At 34.8% G+C, this 21,018-nt stretch overlaps 2 protein-coding genes across 21 annotated transcripts in view; one reads left to right on the top strand and one right to left on the bottom strand.

The window, feature by feature from the left end:
* The window catches only part of LOC118746855 (FERM, ARHGEF and pleckstrin domain-containing protein 2), a 491,681-nt gene that overhangs the window by 138,171 nt on the left and 332,492 nt on the right, over window positions 1-21,018 (bottom strand). For 19 of the 20 annotated variants that reach the window (XM_036480813.1, XM_036480822.1, XM_036480830.1 and 16 more), the window contains 3 exons: window positions 12,715-12,958; window positions 12,469-12,629; window positions 12,331-12,405 (listed from right to left, as the gene is read on the bottom strand). The exons of the other annotated variant lie outside the window; for it this stretch is intronic. In XM_036480813.1, the coding sequence (XP_036336706.1) occupies window positions 12,331-12,405; window positions 12,469-12,629; window positions 12,715-12,958 (480 nt within the window). The remainder of the gene's footprint in view (window positions 1-12,330; window positions 12,406-12,468; window positions 12,630-12,714; window positions 12,959-21,018) is intronic. 20 annotated transcript variants of the gene reach the window in all.
* Window positions 15,685-16,573, top strand: LOC118747013. The gene is made up of 2 exons (XM_036481009.1): window positions 15,685-15,827; window positions 15,911-16,573. The coding sequence occupies exon 2, from the start codon at window positions 15,963-15,965 to the stop codon at window positions 16,425-16,427; it is 465 nt and encodes a 154-aa protein (XP_036336902.1). The 5' UTR covers window positions 15,685-15,827; window positions 15,911-15,962; the 3' UTR covers window positions 16,428-16,573.

Raw genomic sequence — 21,018 nt, 5'->3', positions numbered from 1 at the left:
TTCATTCTACAACAAAAAACATAAAAATATAATTCCTAAACTTTGTGCAAAACTCGCGAAAATTCAGCAAATTTTCATGAAAATTTTAAACTTTTTATCAGCTTTTTGAAAAGCAGATAAGTTCTCCTATATGTATATTTCTCTTACCAATCACTTGAATTATGAATCGTAAATTATTTGACAGTACTTTAAACACAACCTACTTTAAACTCACTCAAAAAATTTGCTTTAATTTGTTATTTTTTGGTTGGTTCAAGATTTTGACAACAAACAAAAAACAAACTGAGGTTCAGTTTCCCATGGAACCTCCCAGCAGTTAAAGTCTTCTTAGGCCGGTCAAGTTAGACATTCAAGGTTACAATAATTCGTATAAAGCTGAAAATTGGTACGGGTGTTGTAAATATCATTACAAATCAAATGTCAAAAGTCCCCATCGATCTCACGTCAGCAAAAAAATTTATTGAAGGTCAAAGGTGACATAAATTATTTTTTGTTTCTTTCAGCAAAATAGTAAGGTTCATCACACAAATAGGCGGGACAAAAGTGTAGATTATGCAAACATCTATCAAAACTGTTATATCATTTGTCTCCCTAAGAATTACCATATCTGAGATATACATACATATGCGACCAACTAATTAGCAACGAAATTCAAAATGATATTGTTTGCAAATTATGTTTATTTATTTTTATTTTATTTATGTTTATTTTATTTTTAATAATGTTCCTTTACAATGTAATTCAATCTATAACAGAAACCAAATAATAAAAGTTTAAAAGCCTTCACAAATTGCAAATAAATTAATCAAACTTCAAAAAATTGTCATCAAAATTTCAAAATTGCAGTATGTAGTTTTGTAGCCCATTCAATTGTAGTATAAGAAAGTGCAAGTTTCAAGTCGTTAAAAATTGCCGTTGAATTTTTAGAATTTTTTTGTGAAGGGGTTTTTATATTAAAAAAATTTATCATGAGTTATATGGACAATTCTCAATTAGCTCGAACTTTCGCATGACTCGCCAATTTTTTTTCGTTAAAAATTGCCGATGAATTTTTAGAATTTTTTTTTTTTTGTGAAGGGTGTTGCTACTTTTTATACCCGAGCGCACTTGTGCACAAGGGTATTATAACTTTGTTCACATAACGGTTGTTTGTAACAGGCAAAACGAATCGAGATAGATATAGACAAATGTATACATAAATGATCAGAATGAAAAGAGAAATCGATTAAGCGGTGACTGTCTGTCCGTCCGTCCGTCTGTGCACACGATAACTCGAGTAAAAATTGAGATATCTTAACGAAACTTGGTATGTGGACTTCTTTTGGGCATACGACGGACGGTATTGAAAATGGGCGAAATCGGACAATAACCACGCCTACCTCCCATATAACGGTAATTTTCAGAAATACGAAAAGTGCGATATTTTAGTAACTACTGAAGATAATTCACTCAAAATTGATATTTACAATGAGTTTTAGACGAAAAATAAGAATATTAAAAAATTTTGGCAAATGGGCGTAGCCACGCCTACTTATGGTTACATGTGTATATCTTGGTAACCGCTGCACCAATTTCTTCCAAACTTGGCACAGTTGTTGGTCCTGCTACAACATACCAAATGGCCGAAAATTTTTAAAATCGTACAATAACCACGCCCACATCCCATATAACGGTAATTTAGAAAAATACGAAATCCTCGATAAATCAGTAAATATTAAAGCTAATTTATTAAAAATTTATGGTTGCAACAATTTTTTACCAAGAAATACGCTTATGATACAATTTTGGAAAATGGGCGTGGCACCGCCCACTTATGATCACATATATGTATCTCTCTAACCGTTCTAGCAATTTGAACTAAACTCGGTATGGTTATTGTGCTTGCCACATAAAAGCAAAGCGTTGAAAATTATTGAAATCGGACTAAAATTACGACCGCTTTTCATATAACGGTATATTTCAGAAATGCTTGAAACTGCAATATTCCGAAATTTAAAGACGCTAATTTACTTAAATTTTATACACCCCGGCTTATCGTGTAGCGGTAGCTTTCGGAAAGGTGGAAAACATATATAATTGCGCCGGGTATTTAATGTTCGGCTCCGCCCGAACTTAGACTTTCTTACTTGTTTTTCATATAAATAAAAAATTGTTCATGTGTCATATGGGCAATTCTCAATTACATATAATTTTCGCTGGCTTATTAACACAATTCAGGTTACATATATTGTGTAGATTATGTAAATGCAAAAGGACCACCGTATATATTTTCTAGCCAAATATGCATATAATTCAGAAAATTGGGAAATTTTCATAAATAAATGTTTGACTCCTATTTTTTTCAACCGACTTCCAAAAAAGGAGGAGGTTATCAGTTCGTCGCAATATATATATTTTTTTCATGTATGTTACCGCATAACTTTGGACCATGTCAATCGAATTTGAAATTATTTTTGCATCGGAAAGGTAGTGTCTCAGAGGTGACCCCATACTAATCTGGTTTAGATCCGCTCATTGGATATATGTATATATATATTTATATGAGAATTGAAGTCGGTTTTTTTTGCCAAAAATTACTTGTTTATTTTTACGTTGCAAAAATTGGTTTGTTGATTATCATGTTCCATTTTTAAAAATAACTGGTAGTATTTTGAGAGGAGAATCGAACGCACCCCGTTAGAAGTATGTGCTTGCAATAGAAAAGAAGTTATGGAGAGTCAAAGCGGCATGACTCCCTTTTTTAAATTCTCACACTCGCGCATTTTATAGTATACTGTAGCTGGTGCGTACTAGGGATGTTGGTTTTTCCGCTTTTTCCGATCCCGGGATTTTCGGGATGGCGTTGTCACAATCTCGGGTTCCCGGGATTAGTCCCGGGATTTAGATATTCATTACTTTTCAACAACTTGAATCGAAAAATTTGCTTCCATATTGTTTGAGAAACTCTCCTACCATGAAATAAATAATAAATAAATGGGTTTGAAATCTACTTTTTTATTTAAAGTGGCGTTTTTATTTTTTCTCTCTGACCGCAGGATTTATTTTTAAGTACTTTGTAATTTTGAAGATATGATTAGTTCCAAAAATTGTTTAAAAAAACAATGCAATGTATAATAAAAATATGGCTAACAAATGCAATAGGAAATTTCTTTAGAATTTGAAGAATATAAACTTTTTGGACCCACAAGGACGAATAGGTAATTTTTAAGCTGACCAAGTTAGAAGAACGAAATTCGAGGAAGTTATAGAGTTTATATAAGCTCTTAACATATAATTTTTTCAAAACAAATATTGCGAAATTTCAAGGGTAAAATTTTAAAATGACATTTCCAATATTTACCAGCCCTTCTGCACCAGAAACTTGAATCTGTTTAAATTCTTCAGGATTTTATCATTAATTTTATACCCATACTTCTTCTCTAAGCACATTTCTCTGAATTTCCAGGGTTTAGCGAGCTAGATATTTATAAAAAAAATATTAATTTTTAAATAAAAAAAAGAAATACAGCCAATACTGGTCAAGAGAAGGAGTTTCTATTATCGTGCACCACTTTTGACGTAGAATACGTCTTACCTCACGATATGGAGGCTATGCTGAAATGTTGTAGTTGTAATTTTTAGAGCTTCCCGAAAACGCTTATTGCATGAGCACTAATGAAGCGATTTCATAGAATAGTATGCCGTTACAAAGACAAAATTCCAAACCTATAGATAGATATAGTTACGTAAGTAACCAATTTAATTTCTGTCGTTAAACCAACGATAAACATTGCCTTATTTTGGGGTCAATTTTGAGATATAACTTTCATTTTCGGGATATAGGTTCTTTAAAGCAGTAGAAATATTATCGTGTACAAATTTTATATAAATTCAACAAATATTGAGCATTTTAAGCCAAAAAAATTCACGAATTTTCCTTTCGTTTGTATATGGGAAGTATTGGTTGATATCATCTAAGTGTGTTTATTTGATTGAAATATATGGGCATAAATAATTTCCCATACAAAATCACTTCGTCATCATTTTGCAAACACGTGCATGCGTTGGAAGTGAGGGTAGGAGACAAAAAGTATGTATGTGTGCGTAAGTACATATTTCGGCTTTTGTTAAACAAATTGAGCAATATTTATAACCTAATCACAGCGTATGTACATATATATGTTGATTGCAATTAATGTGGATCTGTTTCTATTTTTTAGTAATCTGTGTATGTCTATACATATTATATACATATGTACATACATTATGTATGAACACATGTATGCATAATACGCAAAAACTTTTTGAAGTGAAACAACACTTAGAAAAAGACCAATCCAAGAATAAAAGTAAAGGTGAGTACGTACGTAAACATAAAAAGCAAAAATGAAGACGAAGATAAATTTAAACACTTTATTTATATAAGGGCAAAGATGAAGGGGAATATGTATATAAAGAATATGATAAACAAAAATAAGAACAAAGATAAATATACGGGCATGTGCTGCAAATCGTACGATTTGAAATCGGTGCGATTTGCAAAACCTACTTTGGAGATTTCTTAACAAAACGGCAAATTTTGGCACTGAATCAATAGATATGAAGTAAATGATGTGTTTCTCGCCGTTTATATTTGAAATATTTATTAGTTAAAATATTCAAAAATAGTTTGCAAATCGCACCGATTTCAAATCGTACGATTCGCAGCACACGCCCGATAAGGAAAAAGATGAGGATGAGGATACCGATAAAAGTATAGATGAAGATAGAAGAAGAAAGATTAAAATATAGGTAGTTGTAGAGAAAAAGATATATGTAGATAGAGGCACAGAGACTCAATCTGAGAACTATTTCGGGATTTTAGAGCTTTTCGGGATTCTTGGGACTTATCGATACAATAATCGATATTTTGTCGGTTTTTTTTATCGATTTTGTTTACGAAATTTTTATCGATAGTTATTGATTTTTCTATCGATATTTTCGGAACTTATCGATATAATGATCGATATTTTTATCGATTTTGTTATCCATATTTTTTATCGACCTTGTTATCGATATTTTGATTGATTTTGTTATCGATTTTGTAATCGATTTTGTTTTCGACGTTGTTATTGATTTTATTATCGATATTTTTATCGATTTCGTTATGGATTTTGTTATCGATGTTGTTATCGATATTTTTATCAGTTTCGCTATCGATCTTGTTATCGATATTTTTATCAATTTTGTTATTGATTTTGCTATCGATTTTGTTGTCGATATTTTTATCGATTTTGTCATCAATATTTTTATCAGTTCTGTTACCGATATTTTTAATCGATATTGTTACGATTTTGTTATCGATATTTTTACCGGTTTTATATCGATACTTTTATACTTTTATCGATTTTGCTATCGATGTTGTTTTCGCTTTTGATGTCGATATTTCTGTTGATTTGTTATCGATTTTGTTATCGACTTTGTAATCGACTAAGTTATCGATTTTGTTATCGATATTTTTATCGAATTTTTTATCGATATTATTATCGATTCTGATATCGATATTTTCATCGATTTTTTTATCGATGCTTTTAGCGATTTTGCTATCGATATTATCATCGCTTTTGTTATCGATATTTTTTTCTTAGTGTGTGCTTTCGTTTTTGATTTGGATATGTTCTTAACCATACCACGTATTCTACGTTTAAATTTAGCGGCTGTATGTCCGATACAGCCTGCAGACCAAGACGAAGGCGCTGGACTGTTCCTTTTTTTTATTTGTTCATTAAAAAGTTACAGAGCGAAAAAGAAATAAGAAAGGCCCAAAAAAAACCAATATATATAATACCAAAGGCATTTTTTGTCCATGTCATCAAATCTGCACCGTTCGTTCGATTTTCGAAAATGAGGTGTCAAATGAAAGAGATTGGACTGGAAGATGCTAAGACTTTCCGTTGATTTTTGGCAGTTTATGTTCGGCATTTTTTTATATGAAAACAAAGCGGAGCACCGTCAATAAAAAAAATTTCCAAAAATCAACGGTAAGTCCAAGATACTTAGAATTTGCAATTTGCTTGCTAAAATTTAAGGGGCTACAAAACTGAATACCAAAATTTTGTCTAAAGATGCTGATCAAGTAGTTAGAAACTTTGGTCAAACTTAGTAGAATTTTCATTATTTTCCACAAATTCTGAATTTTGGATTTGTATCGTATTTGTTAATTAACCAGCTATACTTTCACAAAAAAATAATAAACATTAAATAAAATATATAAAAATAGCAAAACTAAAAAGTCCCGCCCTAGTTTTTATTTGGTTCGCTGTATGTGTATCTCTACAACCGATTAATCAATATGAACCAAACTCAGTACAATTATACAATAGGCGACTTATACAAATTCATAAGCGGTTCTAAATGGTTTGACTAAACTGCTGGAATGTTCTGACAAGTAGGCTTCGGTAGAATAAAATACATATCAGTGTCCACGAGAAGTGCACCAAAATGGCGCTTTTATGCGCTAATTGATTCCTGAGCGTTAGGTAAGGTAGCACTACAACCAACCAACCAGTACAATTATTGACATTGGTACAAAAAAGCTATATGTTGAAAATTATCGAAATCGTACTAAAATTACGCTCACTTTCCACTAGCAAAAAAAAACGCCAAAAACGTTAATAGCGGTTGGTGGGTTGCTTTAAAACGTTGCACCAGGTTGCATTTCGTATTCTAGCAGCTGAAGGAACGTATTCTAAAAATTTCAGACATGTGCTCACGATTTGAAAAAAAAAAATCACAAAAAAATTCGAAGTTTCTGAGAAATGCCCATATGGAAGAAAATACGCAACACCCTCCACAAAAAAAAATCTAAAACATTAACGGTAATTTTTAACGACCTGAATTTTTAACGACTTTTTTATATGAGAATTGAAGTCGTTTTTTTTGCTAAAAATTACTATTTATACTACAATTGAATGGGCAACAATACAAAACTGCATATTCAAAAATTTTCTAAATACTTTAATTAATAATTTTGAAATTTTGATGACAATTTTTTGAAGTCTGCTTAATTCTTTCGCAATTTGTGCAAGCTTTTAAACTGTTATTATTGTGGTTTCTGTTATAGATTTAATTATATTTTTAATGAAAACTATTAAAAATAAATAAATAAACATAATTTGCAAATAATATCATTTTGAATTTCGTTGCATCTGTATGTATATATGATCTACATTTTCGTCTCATATATTTTTGTGATAAACCGTACCAATCGGGTGAAAAATTCGAATTTATGTCACCTTTTACTTTGAATCATTTTTTTGCAGGCGGGGGATCGGCATTTCATTCATAATGGTGTTCGCAACACTCGTAGCAATTTTCAGCTTTATGCGAATTATTGTAAGCTTACCGTTATGTATTTATTGAGCCAACTTGACTGGGCTACCTTTATTTTTTTATGAATTCGGATGTTAGTCTTTAGTGGAATTTTAAACTAATACTTTTGGTTTTTTAAGTAAAAGTTTATTTTTAAATGAATTTAATTTTTTTATAAAGTACTTTATTCACAGGCCAGCATTTTTTCCCTTTAAAAACACGTAACTTTTATCGGAAACTTTTTTTCTAGAAAAACATTCAACCTGTAAATCACATCTAATCTCTAAATCGTCCTAAATTTCTCTCAGCTCTCACCTTCACACGGAAGTAGTCTTCCGATAGAATGTTTTGTTTTTCGATAAAAAAAATTTTGTATGTAATCTTAGTCTTTCTTTCGTAGCTGTGGAAATCGGGCAAGTGAAATTAGTTTATTACATTCCTCCGTCTAGAACGTGAGTTTGAACTTATAAAGTATTAATTCATCCAACTCAGTTATTATTTCTCAAATACCTACATATGTACCTAGGTATACCAAAAATAATTCTTTTTTCATAAATGGGGTATTCCAATGAGGATTTCGACGAGAATAAGAACCAAAGGTATTGTGCGGCTTGACCACAATAAAGGAAAAACCATTCGTTGACCAGTTAGAGATTTAAGATCTGTGGTAAAAAAAAACACGTATGTCCCATTTCAACGAATGGACTTCCGATCTGTTTATCGCATTACCGATTGTAAAATTCAATGATACGTTTTTTTTGTTTGAAATATGAAAAGGAAATACTGTTAAAGGGGAAAAAATAACAATTGATTAAGCGGAAGTGATCAGCCGCAGAGCAGTAATTTTCACTGCGATTATGTAGAGAATTTCTTTCTGTACAAAACGATATACTCTGGTTATAATTTTAAAAGTCTGCTTTTGATCAATAACAGCTTTACCTCTGGATGGAGTTTTGGCAAATTGGTAGTTGATACTCGGTACTCGATAAAATTTTTAACTGTGAACTCCTTTTCAGCTTGGTGTTGGTAATCTGGCAAATTATATAATTTGATTCTTCTTACATGGAGAAATTATAAAAACTGTTCAGTTTTGAAAAAATCGGTTTGTACCTTAGTTTTAAGCAGAAAAGCTTACATCTGAAAGATGGTCACAATCGGAATATAATAAACTACTTAGTTTTGTAATAACACGATTTTTTTTTTTAATGCCCGACTTTGTCATTTGTCATTTTTGCCATTTAATGTCTAGTAGAAATCCAGCATAAGTCATTTTTTATGTCAGTACTTTTTTTAAGTACGACTTTCTTCGGGCATAAGAGCGACATATGAAATAATGGTCGTGTACATCTATACTTGGGGTGTAAGAGCACGCGTATCGTCAATTGCCATTTAAAATTAATAACTCTGATTTTATGGACAATTATATAATATATATAAGCGCGCATAAATAAAGTTTATCGCTAAAACTCCATAAAAATGTTTAGCGTAGATATGTATGCGTTAAAAACGCCTAATAAGTACATCCGCTAACGATATATGAATACATATATTTAGATATATCACCCGCAACCGTATTCGTTACAATTATTGTTGCCATCAATGACTATTGGTATCATAACAGGATTCCTTAACTGAATGTATTTGTATCTACCTTCGTTATTTGCATTGTCTCTTTATAAATATAAATTTAGCTTCAAGGCTAAACAAACAAGATGGATTTAATTATGCAAACATTTATATCACTTTATATTTCCAGTAAATTCCGAATACTTTAACCGTTAACCTTAACCGTTAGCTAATCGCATGGCATTTGATTTTCAAGAAGTATTCTTTTCTATATGAATGATAATAAAAAATCATTTGAGAGATTTTTATTAGAATTCAATGTTTTCGTTTTTTAATCTAAAAGTAGCTTGCGTCCTTTTCTGAATCTATGGCTATACGATCGTGGGTAATGCGCCTAATTGTTAAACAGCAAATTAAACTCGATTAGAAAACATAGAACTTATGAAATCAATTGCATACGAATAATACTATATGGGCATTCCCATGGTGGCGCACGTGACAGTCGTACGATTTCAATGTGATACAAAAAAGGAATACCATTTGTTTTCTTTAACTTTTTTGGGCCATTGTATAGCACATAATTAGCTCTATATTTAATCGAAAAATGAAATCAATCGAATTGCTTAATCCTGAAATATAAGCATTTAAAGAGAGTGTCGTTACGTGACAAAAAATGGAAGTTGATTTTTTCTTTTCTTACAAAATCGTAAAACTCTGCGAATTGTGGATGGCTATTTTCATGAAACTTATTTTAATATGATTTGGAGCAATTCTAGTTGTTTTTAGAGTTTTTTGAATTAATGCAAATCGTTTCAATTCTCTTTTACAACCCCAAGTGTGAAACGTGACGTGACGTGGCATCACGTGACATAAATTTCCATCGTTATATTTTTGTTAATATTGCTTTTAAATGAATTTTCAACGCAAATAAAACATATATTTTATGTAGAATATACTTTATATTTTGACTTCAGCGCCAATTCAGGGTCAATTTATTAGAAATCTATGATTTATTATGTTTCAACCACATACGCCAAATTCGAACCAAATCGGGCCATAAATACGGTTTTTCGAAATATCTCGACCTTGGCATCACCTATGAAGACCATTTTATGCAAACATGATTCTACTTACATAGCCAGTATATATTTTAAAAAGCAGAAAAATCGGCCCGTAAATACGTTAGATATAAAACTTTTATTTTTTTTGTCGTGGTGGACCTTCCGCTGGAAACACCCATATGTGTATAATAATATGCATACATGCATGTTTGCACACTGAATTTGCGTAACTTTACGAATATTCAACTAATGTACATAAGTAAATGCAACATTGAGTTCAAATTACTCTAACGAAATTACATACACTTAAAAATTCTATATTCAAAAACACAAGACTAGAGCATTTACTTTGTGATTTATGCTTTAATTACTCGCTTAGAGTTGAGGATTATCTAACCCCTCAAGAATTGCCATTTCTGGGACGCATCCCATTTTTTTTACATAAATGTTTTGGGGATGCTTAAAGAACTGCAGGAAATCACCCCATATTGGAGTATTTACAGATAAGTATTTTTAATCAAATGCTCATAATTATAAATGAAATTATAGTTCAAAAACTAAAACCCCCTATTATAATTGCCATTCGTACTGTCATCAGGTATGTAACTTGAGAATAGAAGTCTTTTAGGCGCATCAATATTACATAGTTACATCCCGAGCTAATAAAAGGAAGGTAAAAAGAAAGCAACTGCTAAAAATTCAATGTTCTTCAGAAAGATTATGAATAAATACAATCCTACGTAGTGCCAAATGAATGAGTAAAAACTTTGTAAAAACTACTTTATAGGTACAAAGTAAAATACTTCAGATGATATGATGAGCATGAAATATTATTTGGGAGATACCATAGGGGTATTCACGATCCAGTGCATACTGTCTATCATGGTGCATAGATGGCATAAATAGCATGATTGGCTAAAACCACAACAAAATTATGCAATCATGCTATCTATGCACCATGTCTAGCATGGACATGCATGCACCGGATCGTGAATACCCCTCATAATTTCCTAAATGTTAAAATACAAAGCATCCACGTTGTTGTTATAGTATCTTCTAAGAGCATACAGATCGCCAAAAAAAGTTTTTGGGAAATCTGCTGGCGTGACATTGTCCAGAAAAAACTCTGGGTCGTTCCGAGTACGTACATCCGACTACCATGGGTACGTACAAAATATTAGGATCTTCATTCTGGTTGTTGGTGTTTCCGACAGGGTAGGAGTATGATGTATTGTGGTACGATTTTCCGTCATCCCTTGTCAAATTAGTTTTGAAGATATACTGGTTTTGGCGGTTTATATAAATATAACCACAGCAGGATACAATTCCCAAGGAAGTTGCGTAAGCAGGACATATTAAACTGCTTTTATTTAGAAATAGGGAACAACTGATGTTTTGTATTTTTAAACTTAGAAATTTAGCGATAATTTTTAATAGTTTTGCCAATCAACATACACAGTAGAAAATTTTAAAAGTATATAATTCAATATACATACATATGTATCATATGTCCATACAGAAACCTAAATGTTTAAACAATTGTGAAAATAAGGGAAATAGTATTAACTAAATAAGGAAACCAACTGAAACTTAATTCGATATTTTAGTTGTACATGTTATATTCAAGTTGTTTAACTTAGTTGGCAAGCACATTATTTATATGTATTACAACCAATTCGTTTTGAAATCCTCTTCTCTTTTCTGAGCTTTGCACAAGCTTTAATTTTTATGTAGCAGCTTCTCGTCAGCTGTTTATAATATTAATTATTCATAAATTTTTAGTAGTTAATAATAGCAAAGTACAAATGAATAGGTAGCCGAGTTTACGTATTATGAGCATTATTTGCTCGCATATACGAGCCGTACTAACGCATATTCGTGAAAAGTGGGGAAAATTAAGTATTTCAAACTTAAGAAGGTTTAGAATAAATTACGTCTTATATGTATTTCATGAATTCGTGATATAAAAAGGTTGTTGATTCGTTATGAGCAATATATAAGTGATTGTTTTAGGCAAACGAAAGAAATTTAGAAATTAAGAGTATCCAGCACTAAAGGTTTACAAAGCAGTATGGACTAACGTAATCCCCTTTGTACTTTTGCCTCAAATGCAATTACATTTAAAATAGTAAATTATTAAAAATATGCATAGCATCAGCAAATTTTGATTATGATTCTTCTTCATGATGCTTATGATCGATACGAACTTAAGTTTCTCTGTTTTTTTCGCTAGCACAGTACTTCTCTTTTTTATTAATAAAATTGATTATAAGTATCGCACTGGACATCGTTAATTGATATTAACAAAAAAAATAATATAAATAAAACGAATAACAAATGTTCAAATATATATAAGCAGAATTCAGCTACTTACCTTTGGAAATTTTGACGCTTTACGTAATTCTCACGAACGAATTCAATTATCTGCTTTTGTGTTTTACCACTGTAACTGTAAAATTTAATACGATGGTTTACCTTAGTTATATTAAAAAGATTACTACATTTAACTTACCGGAAGGAACTGCCACGCGAGAGAACGCGTGCCTTTCGTCTGGGCTGATTCTGCACTGCAGCACAGCGGAAGAAACCATGATTTTCTACGCATTTCTTCCAAAAGTTTTTGCACTCATTACGCCCCTCAAAGAAAAATTCCACAGTGTCTTTATAATAACCCTGAGAAAATTTAGAATGTCAAGAATTACACATACTACATGTGTATGTACATGCACACGAATAATCTATGGTCACCACCACTTACATATCCTTCGGGATGTAGTTTTACTAGGAATCGTTTGCGCTTGAACGATATCTTTCGTATTTTCGCCCATGAAAAGGTATTGATGCGTGTGATATTTTGGAAGACAGCAATGCCCATATGAGCTACAGCTAAGTTAAGTGGAACGCCCTCTACATCCTTCGCTGGATGCATTTTCATTCCATATAGTTCACAGCGTCTAGCCGTTTCCAGAAGATTCAAATCCGCCTCAGCAGGGGACTGGCCGCTATCAAAGTCAAATAAAATATAATTAAACCGGAATACTCATATATTAAAATAGTTTCGATATTTTATCTGATTGCTTACAAAATGGTTTCCTATATCCGAATAAAGTCTGCGACATCGACACAGATTTTTGTAAAAAAACGATGTTTTGCAACAAAATCGAGTATTCAAAAATCGATATAGTCTAACAAAACATAGGGAAAGCGTCGTCTTCAATAACTGTTCGTCAAATTGGACATAACGCTTTTGTATAAGTCTTATCTGCATGCTTTTTAATACGTTTAAAACATTGCTGCAAAACCTTAAAATATTTCCATGGAACCATGGCGAACAGGTGAGGTAATAAAAAAGCTTTCTCGCTTTATTTCTTGACATTCGGCTGCCTTATAGTCAAATTTTAAAGGCAATTTTTCAAATAAGACAGTGTCGAAATCTTTCTTCTCGCTCTAATTACTTTATATGGTATAATTCCGCCATTGCATGGAACAAACAAACGTTGCAGTTCCTGTTCGCAGCATGTTTTGAGTTTTATCTTCAGTTAAAATTTCTGCATTATCATCACTTGCTTCACTATATCCGAACTGTGGATTTCGTTTACGAAGGCGAAGCAAACATGCGGTACGAAATAGTTATGTAAAAATATGTAAAATTTTACCTACTCTCATACTTCTAAATTTGAACGTATACTCGGTACAAGCAGGTGGGATGAATGGCTCAATAAACAGGTGAAGTAATAAAACAGCTTCTAGCTTTATTTTCTGGCATATTTTATAGGCAAAATTTCAAATAAGGCAGTGGCAAAATCTTCTTCTTCCACGATGGGTGGGATGCATGCCATAACACCATACGCAATAATTTCCATTACTTGGACATTAAAAAGCAGTTTCAGAAGTGAACTAGTGTCATTTTATTATTATTTTTTGTAAAAGGTTATAATGCCACCAGTGCATAACTGCGTAAGGAGGGGTGGTGGGCGAACGCGGACCGCCACGACGCTGGGCACTTTCAAAGTTGTATACTTACAAATCCGTCCATTTAACTTGTTCATGTACTACATTTTGTCAAATGTAACTGGGTGACTACATATGTGCACTATTTTGCAGTATTCCTCAATTTTTAAGTTAAAAAGTTGGTCTTATTGCTCAACGAGAAAGCAAATTTGTGTTATTTCACATTCTTCCTTTGGCTACTTAATGCACATTTATGAAGGTAGGACAGTGGTTTAAGCTTTTTCTATTCCTCTTTGATTCTATTTCTAGCTCTTCATTTATTTTTAACGTTTTAAGTTAATTTCTCTTTACATATTTTTGCGGATATAGTGTAGAAAACTTAACGCGCAATCATTTTATACATTAATCATTGTATTAAACATGCATGCTTGCCTAGCCTACTTTAATTTGCTTTGATTTACTTTGAAAACTTGTTTGGCCTGATGGCGGCTTTGAACGCTGTCAAAGCAACTTGCTTGTGGTTTAAAAGTCAAGGCCTGTTTCCTTAACGTTAGGAATTACTTTCCCACGAAATTCCAGAAAATTAAAAAAATAAATACATATAAGTGCATACATATCGTTACTTTAACATAAAAAGGCCCTATCTCAAATCGTCGCTGAAATACAAAAGGTCGTAACTGAGTAAAAATCCAAAATTCCCTTGTTGATTGATTATGATGCATTTCATTCAATTATAAGTCCCATTTCATTCAATTATAACGCCTGACCTGTGTAGCAAGGCGAAAGAAGAGCATGTGAAGGAGATCCTCACAGAAATCGACTGGGCAAAGGCAGTCCTGCCCGACTACCGCAAGCCGGAGGAGAAGCAGCCGCAGGCGCCCTCCAGTAAGCGCAATAGATCGGGGGAAAATACGCCCAACCAATACGCAAAGAGGGTCAGAACGCAGGGGCCTTCTTTTGCTGAAGTAGCCAAGGAGCAGATCCTGCTCGGCGTCATCGATGAGAGCAATGAAGACAGCCTCACCCTGAGGCAGCAATGGAAGTGGGTTAAGGCCGCGATGGCCGACATTGCTATCAACATTATGTTGGAGAATCCGGGACCTCCGCCAACCTGCAAGGGAGCGGGGTGGTTCCAAAATAACATCCGCGTTATAGCATGCGAGGATGCCAGATCAGCGGAGATCTACAAGAAAACAGTTGCAGGTATTGGAGAAGTCTACCCTGGTGCGAAGCTCAGGGCGGTCGACTTCAAGGACCTACCGGTGCGACCGAGAGCGAGAGCATGGTTGCCTTGCAAGCCAGCGGAGCCAGAAAGGATCCTCCAAACCATAAGGCTCTATAATCCGGAGCTACCTACCGATAATTGGAAGGTGGTCAAAATCAACGAAAGCGGTAAAGCGACGATGCAGGTTGTCCTGCTTCTAAATAAGGACTCCATAGAGTTGTTGGAGCAAAAGAGCGGGGTCATACGTTACGGCTGTGACATGGCCAAAATTAAGGTCTACAGCAACGACGTAAACGCAGCGAGGAACCTGATCGCGGAGGTAGAGCCGGAAGAGGCCAACAGCGACGTGGAGATGGAGGAAGAATCCGAGCAGGTTGATCCGATGGACGACCTGACCGGGGGTTATGCCTCATCGACGTCTTCGCTGGGGGTCGGACGCATGCTTCGGCTTTATACGGAGGAGGAGTTGATCGAGATGTCGGAAGACGCGGTCAACTCCACCCTAATAGGCGACGTGGGCGATAACGGCCAAGATGGTGAAGGTACTGCAGATTAACCTTCACCACTGTAAAGCAGCTTCAGCTGCACTGCTGCTCCGTCTAACAGCTAAAGGGGCAGCCGACATCGTCCTAATCCAAGAACCTTGGGTGGTGGGACAAAACATTTGTGGGCTGAAAGCGCCGGGCTACAGACTGGTAAGTGGAGCCTCAACGGGGAAACCAAGGACGTGCATATTGATAAGTATCACACTAAAGTGTCTCTTTCTTCCACAATTTAGCGACGAGGACACAACAGCGGTCAGTCTAAGTGCAAACGGACGACCAATTAGGATGGCATCCATGTACCTAGCGCATGACAAGGAGGTGCCAACTACCTGCATTAAAGACCTAGTGGCCAGCACGAGAGAGGCGCTAATTTTGGGAGGTGACGCGAATGCCCACCATCACACCTGGGGCAGCTCCGATGATAACGAACGGGGTGAGTCACTTTTTGATTTCATACTTAGTTCTAAGCTTGTTATTGCGAATAGGGGGAATGATCCCACTTTTATTACAAAATCCCGAAGGGAAGTTCTGGACGTTACCCTTATCTCTGAGAATGCGGAATGTCTGGTCGGGAAGTGGAAGGTGCTTGAGGAGCACTCCTTTTCCGACCACCGATATATCCAATTCGAGGTATTAGGGGAAACGCCCAAGCAAGACAGAACTTGTACTGTTCACAAGAAGGTACAAAATCCCCCCATTGATAACACCAAGGCTGGCACAGACCACACTAAAATTAAGCGAATCCGCTAAATACCTGGGGATAGTCCTAGATAGAAAATTAAGCTGGATTCAAAACACCGAAGAGCGGGTGCGGAAGGCCACGGTTGCCCTATACAGCTGCAGGAGAGCAATCGGCCAAAAATGGGGTTTAACCCCGAAGCTAGTGCACTGGATATACACCGTCGTGGCGAGGCCCATACTTCTGTACGGGGTAGTGGTATGGTGGCCAGTGCTGGAGAAGAAAGTAAACATTATTAAATTACAAAAAGTGGAGAGAACGGCCCTGATCTGCATTAGTGGTGCTCTCCGCACAACACCTACTATGGCAATGAACACGATCCTCAACGTCATACCCATAGATATCATGGGACGACAATACGCTGCGTTTGCAGCCCTAAGACTACAGGGGCTTAAAAGCTGGAAAGTGGCTCGCTGTGGTCACACTACAATTCTGAGAAACCGACAACTACCGAGTACAAAGGACTACTGTGTACCAAGGCTCACTTTCACTAAAGGTTATAGCGTAATGCTACCTAGCAGGGAATCATGGCTCGAAGGAGTTCCGGGGTCTAAAGATGCCATAAGATTCTACACGGACGGCTCCAAACTAGAAAATAGGGTAGGAGGAGGCGTCTACTCGGAGAAATTGGGAATAAAAAGATCATTCCGACTACCTGACCACTGTAGTGTCTTTCAAGCCGAATTGGCAGCCATACAAGAAGCCGTTGACAGCCTAAAACTAGCTGTTATCGCCACTACGGAAATATATATATACTCAGACAGCCAGGCGGCCCTTATGGCGCTTGACTCTGTCACTGTAAATTCGGAAACAGTTGCCAACTGCCGCAAATCACTTAACGTGATGGCAGAGCAGTTCGCTTTGCACCTGGTATGGGTACCGGGGCACAGGGACATACCAGGAAATGAGAAGGCAGACGAGCTTGCAAGGGCGGGTACTTCCTCTCCACTTTCACCAGCCTGGAAGAGGGTGGGTATGCCACTCGCTTCCTGCAAGCTCTTACTAAGGGAGAACTTCCTTGAAGAAGCGGCCTCCAGATGGGAGCGCACTGAAAACTGTAATACAACGAAGCTTACATGGCCAAAATGGGATGTACGGAGATCGAGAGAAATTCTCACTCTCAATAAAGGCGATATGTCACTGGCCATTGGTCTGCTCACAGGACATATTTTGATAGGAAGGCACGCAGAACGCCTCGGGGTTAGTCACAACGACTACTGCAGGAGCTGCCATGACGAAGAAGAGCCTGAATCAATAAGGCACTTACTCTGCGATTGCCCAGCACTGGGCAGGAAAAGACAGAAATTCCTAGGTATAGGTCTTCTAGACGATCTAAGCGCGACTGCTAAGTTTGGAATACGGCAGTTGCTAAGGTTTGCAGACTCCACAAACTGGTTTAAGGAATAGGGGTTTTCTTTGGATCCATGTGGTATCACAATGGGCCCTGATCGGGCCTAAGTGTGCTGGCGCCCTCTGGGCCTAGCAGCCACTTCAACCTAACCTAACCTAACCTAAGTCCCCACATCATTTTAAGGCAATACAAAATTATAGACAGTTAGGCTTTTTTGCACTTCAGCGACTATATGAGCTAGGGCCTTTCCAACTTATCACTCTAAGTTAGCGATATGTTAAATAAATCATCGATGTCTTTGCAAAACCGCCCATCGACCAGTTGCGAAACCGCCTAAATCGCCGTTATGGCAAAAATGAGATTTGGTAACCCTGAACTTCAGGCATTGAGATTTATGTATAAAAATCGTTAAATATTATTTGTAAAATAATAGCTAGAGATGCTTTCCATTTCCAGACAACCGGTCAGGTACGAGTATGATTTTTAATTTCGACCAAACTCAAATACATTGTTTGTTGGGCCAAATAATGAGACACGTATTTTTTCTTTTGCCTCGGAAAAATTTTTCGGCCGAATTAAACGCGATTTTGTTTTTCAGGCAAAAATCGACTTTTCGAATTGACAGTGAGAATGTTTTTTTAAAATGCCCATAACTTTGTCAAAATTTAATAGATTCCAACAATGTTTTTACTCAACAGTCTGTATATATGTATGTAATATATCAGCAAAAAGTACAGCCGTGATCATTTTTTGTGTATCAAATAGATATTAGAACACACTTTCCACCATACAGTTTCGAAATACAAAATCACATTTTCCCGCTTTTTATAATAGAAACTGTATGGTGGAAAGTGTGTTCTAATATCTATTTGATACACAAAAAATTATCACGGCTGTATTTTTTGCTGATATATTACATACCTATGTTCCATTTAGTTAAACAATATAAGAATATTGTAGTATGTACCACAAAAAAGGAATATTTTCTATAAAATATCATAACTCAGAAAAAAAAATCTTCGCTATTAGAGATTTGGGTTGATTGTAGTTCAAAGTGTCTCTTTCCCGGTAAAAAGGTTTGAGAGAAAAAAAAATACACTTTTTGAGAAATTAAGTTTAAAAAAAAATATGCACTTTTTGTTTATTGTTAAATAAAAAATTTTAAATAATGAAAGTCAATAATTATATCATTCTATCTTGAAGTGACAAGAATTACTGACATTTGTGTAAAAGCATTGTTGGAATCTATCAAATTTTGACAAAGTTATGGGCATGTTAAAAAAACATTCTCACTGTCAATTCGAATAATCGATTTTTGCCGAAAACAAAATCGCGTTTAATTCGGCCGAAAAATTTTTCCGAGCCAAAAGAAAAAATACGTGTCTCATTATTTGGACCAACAAACAATGTATTTGAGTTTGGTCGAAATTAAAAATCATGCTCGTACCTGACCGGTTGTCTGGAAATGGAAAGCATCTAGAGAAAATACCGCCTATCAAGGCAATGCCCTCAAAGAATAAACCGTTTTTTCGCTCTCCTGTAAAATTTGAGTGCCGTAAGATAGGCGATTTTGCAATCGGTCGATGGGCGGTTTTGCAAAAGCATCGACGATATGTAAATATGAAACCCAAGAATCATTTTTATTTAACAACATTTTTTAAGATTTCTTTTTTTTTTTAATTACGTTGTGTTGTTTAAAAAGTATGCAGTAGCTTATATGCATTCATTTAGAATTGGAACACACCTCTTAATATCTTAAAAAAGGCAAAAAAATGCAACATCAAATGTGTATATATGGAATCAGGGAAAGCTAAATCGTGGACATTCTTAGTCGAATATACTCTATCTCTTTAGCAGAAAAAAAGGCAATTTCCATAAAATCCGTTCCCTGGTTATAACCCATATAACTTTTTAAATAATTATAATATTTTGAATTTAATTTCTATTATGTGGCAAACCTTTTTTGAAAAATAAAACCGTATTGCACTTCTACATACCAATCTCGTCAATTCTCGGTGCAGATGTGGTGACGGTGGGTTAAATATTTACGTAAACATCTCCGAACTCGATTATTTGCATTTGATTTTCTAACATCTTGCAACCCTTTTCAAGAACCAAAACCAAGTAAAAGGAAAGCCTTTAATATATATATATGTGACGCGTAAAGTTAAAAGGGACCTACGGTCAGAAAAAATCGGTTTTCACTTTTTCATCGACTCTTATAGTAAACGGGCCACTCTTTCCAATGCAATAAACCGCAGCTTTCTAGCTGCATTAGTTTTTTTACAATTTCACTTAAAAGTTAGTTACCTTCGCACAAAAAAAGTACAAAAAAATCAAATCTGACAAACTATTCTGAAATTAATTAATTCGCTTGAAACTCGTTACTCGGGGGTTTTCGAACATCGGATTCGTAATCACTGACCTCGTTTTCGGTGTCAACGACATATTTGAGTTTCACATGAATCCGAACAAGTTTTAAATTTTTTCCGCTATATTGGATCCGCCATTTTTAATTTTAAAAAACGAACAACGGATTCGTAATCAGCGACCTCGAAAACCCCCGAATAACGAATTTCAATCCATAAAACGTTCAGAAGCACCAAAATCAACTTGGTAAACTTCAAAGTCGTTTTCCTCGAATTCTTTTTTTCTGCGCGTAGGTCCCTCTTAACTTTACGTGTCACATATAAATATAATTAACGCTTTAGGGGCCGTTAGCGTATCTGTGTTAAGCTATAGTTTATTTATTTATTTCATTTAACTACAGAAAATTCCATAGAATTACTTGAAAATAGATAAATTAACGGTCCTAAATCTCCGAACTCGATAAAGAAGTTTTAATTCAATAAAGTCCCATATGATTATTATGAGAAGACGTAAATCATATTCGTCTTGAAATAAACGTCCCGAGAGACGAAAAAAAATAAAAAGCCGATATAATTATTATGAGAAGACGTAAATAATATTCGTCTTGAAATAAACGTCCCGAGAGACGAAGAAAAATAAAAAGCCGATATAATTATTATAAGAAGACGTAAATAATATTCGTCTTGAAATAAACGTCACGAGAGACGGAAAAAATAAAAAGCCCAGATAATTATTATAAGAAGATGTAAATAATATTCGTTTTGAAATAAACGTCCCATGAGACGAAAAAAATAAAAAGGCCCATATAATTATTATGAGAAGACGTAAATAATATTCGTCTTGAAATAAACGTCCCGAGAGACGAAAAAAATAAAAATCCC

The sequence above is a fragment of the Rhagoletis pomonella genome, unplaced genomic scaffold (assembly GCF_013731165.1).
Source record: "Rhagoletis pomonella isolate Grant_MI unplaced genomic scaffold, Rhpom_1.0 Rhpom_scaffold_00001, whole genome shotgun sequence".
In the NCBI taxonomy this organism is placed as follows: Eukaryota; Metazoa; Arthropoda; class Insecta; order Diptera; family Tephritidae; genus Rhagoletis; species Rhagoletis pomonella.
The sequence above is the reverse complement of the archived record's forward strand: the minus strand, read 5'-3'. Positions and strand labels throughout refer to the sequence as shown.

Coding starts and splice junctions, on each gene's coding strand:
- LOC118747013 (XM_036481009.1), top strand. CDS start 15,963: ATGGCATCCATGTACCTAGCGCATGACAAGGAGGTGCCAACTACCTGC.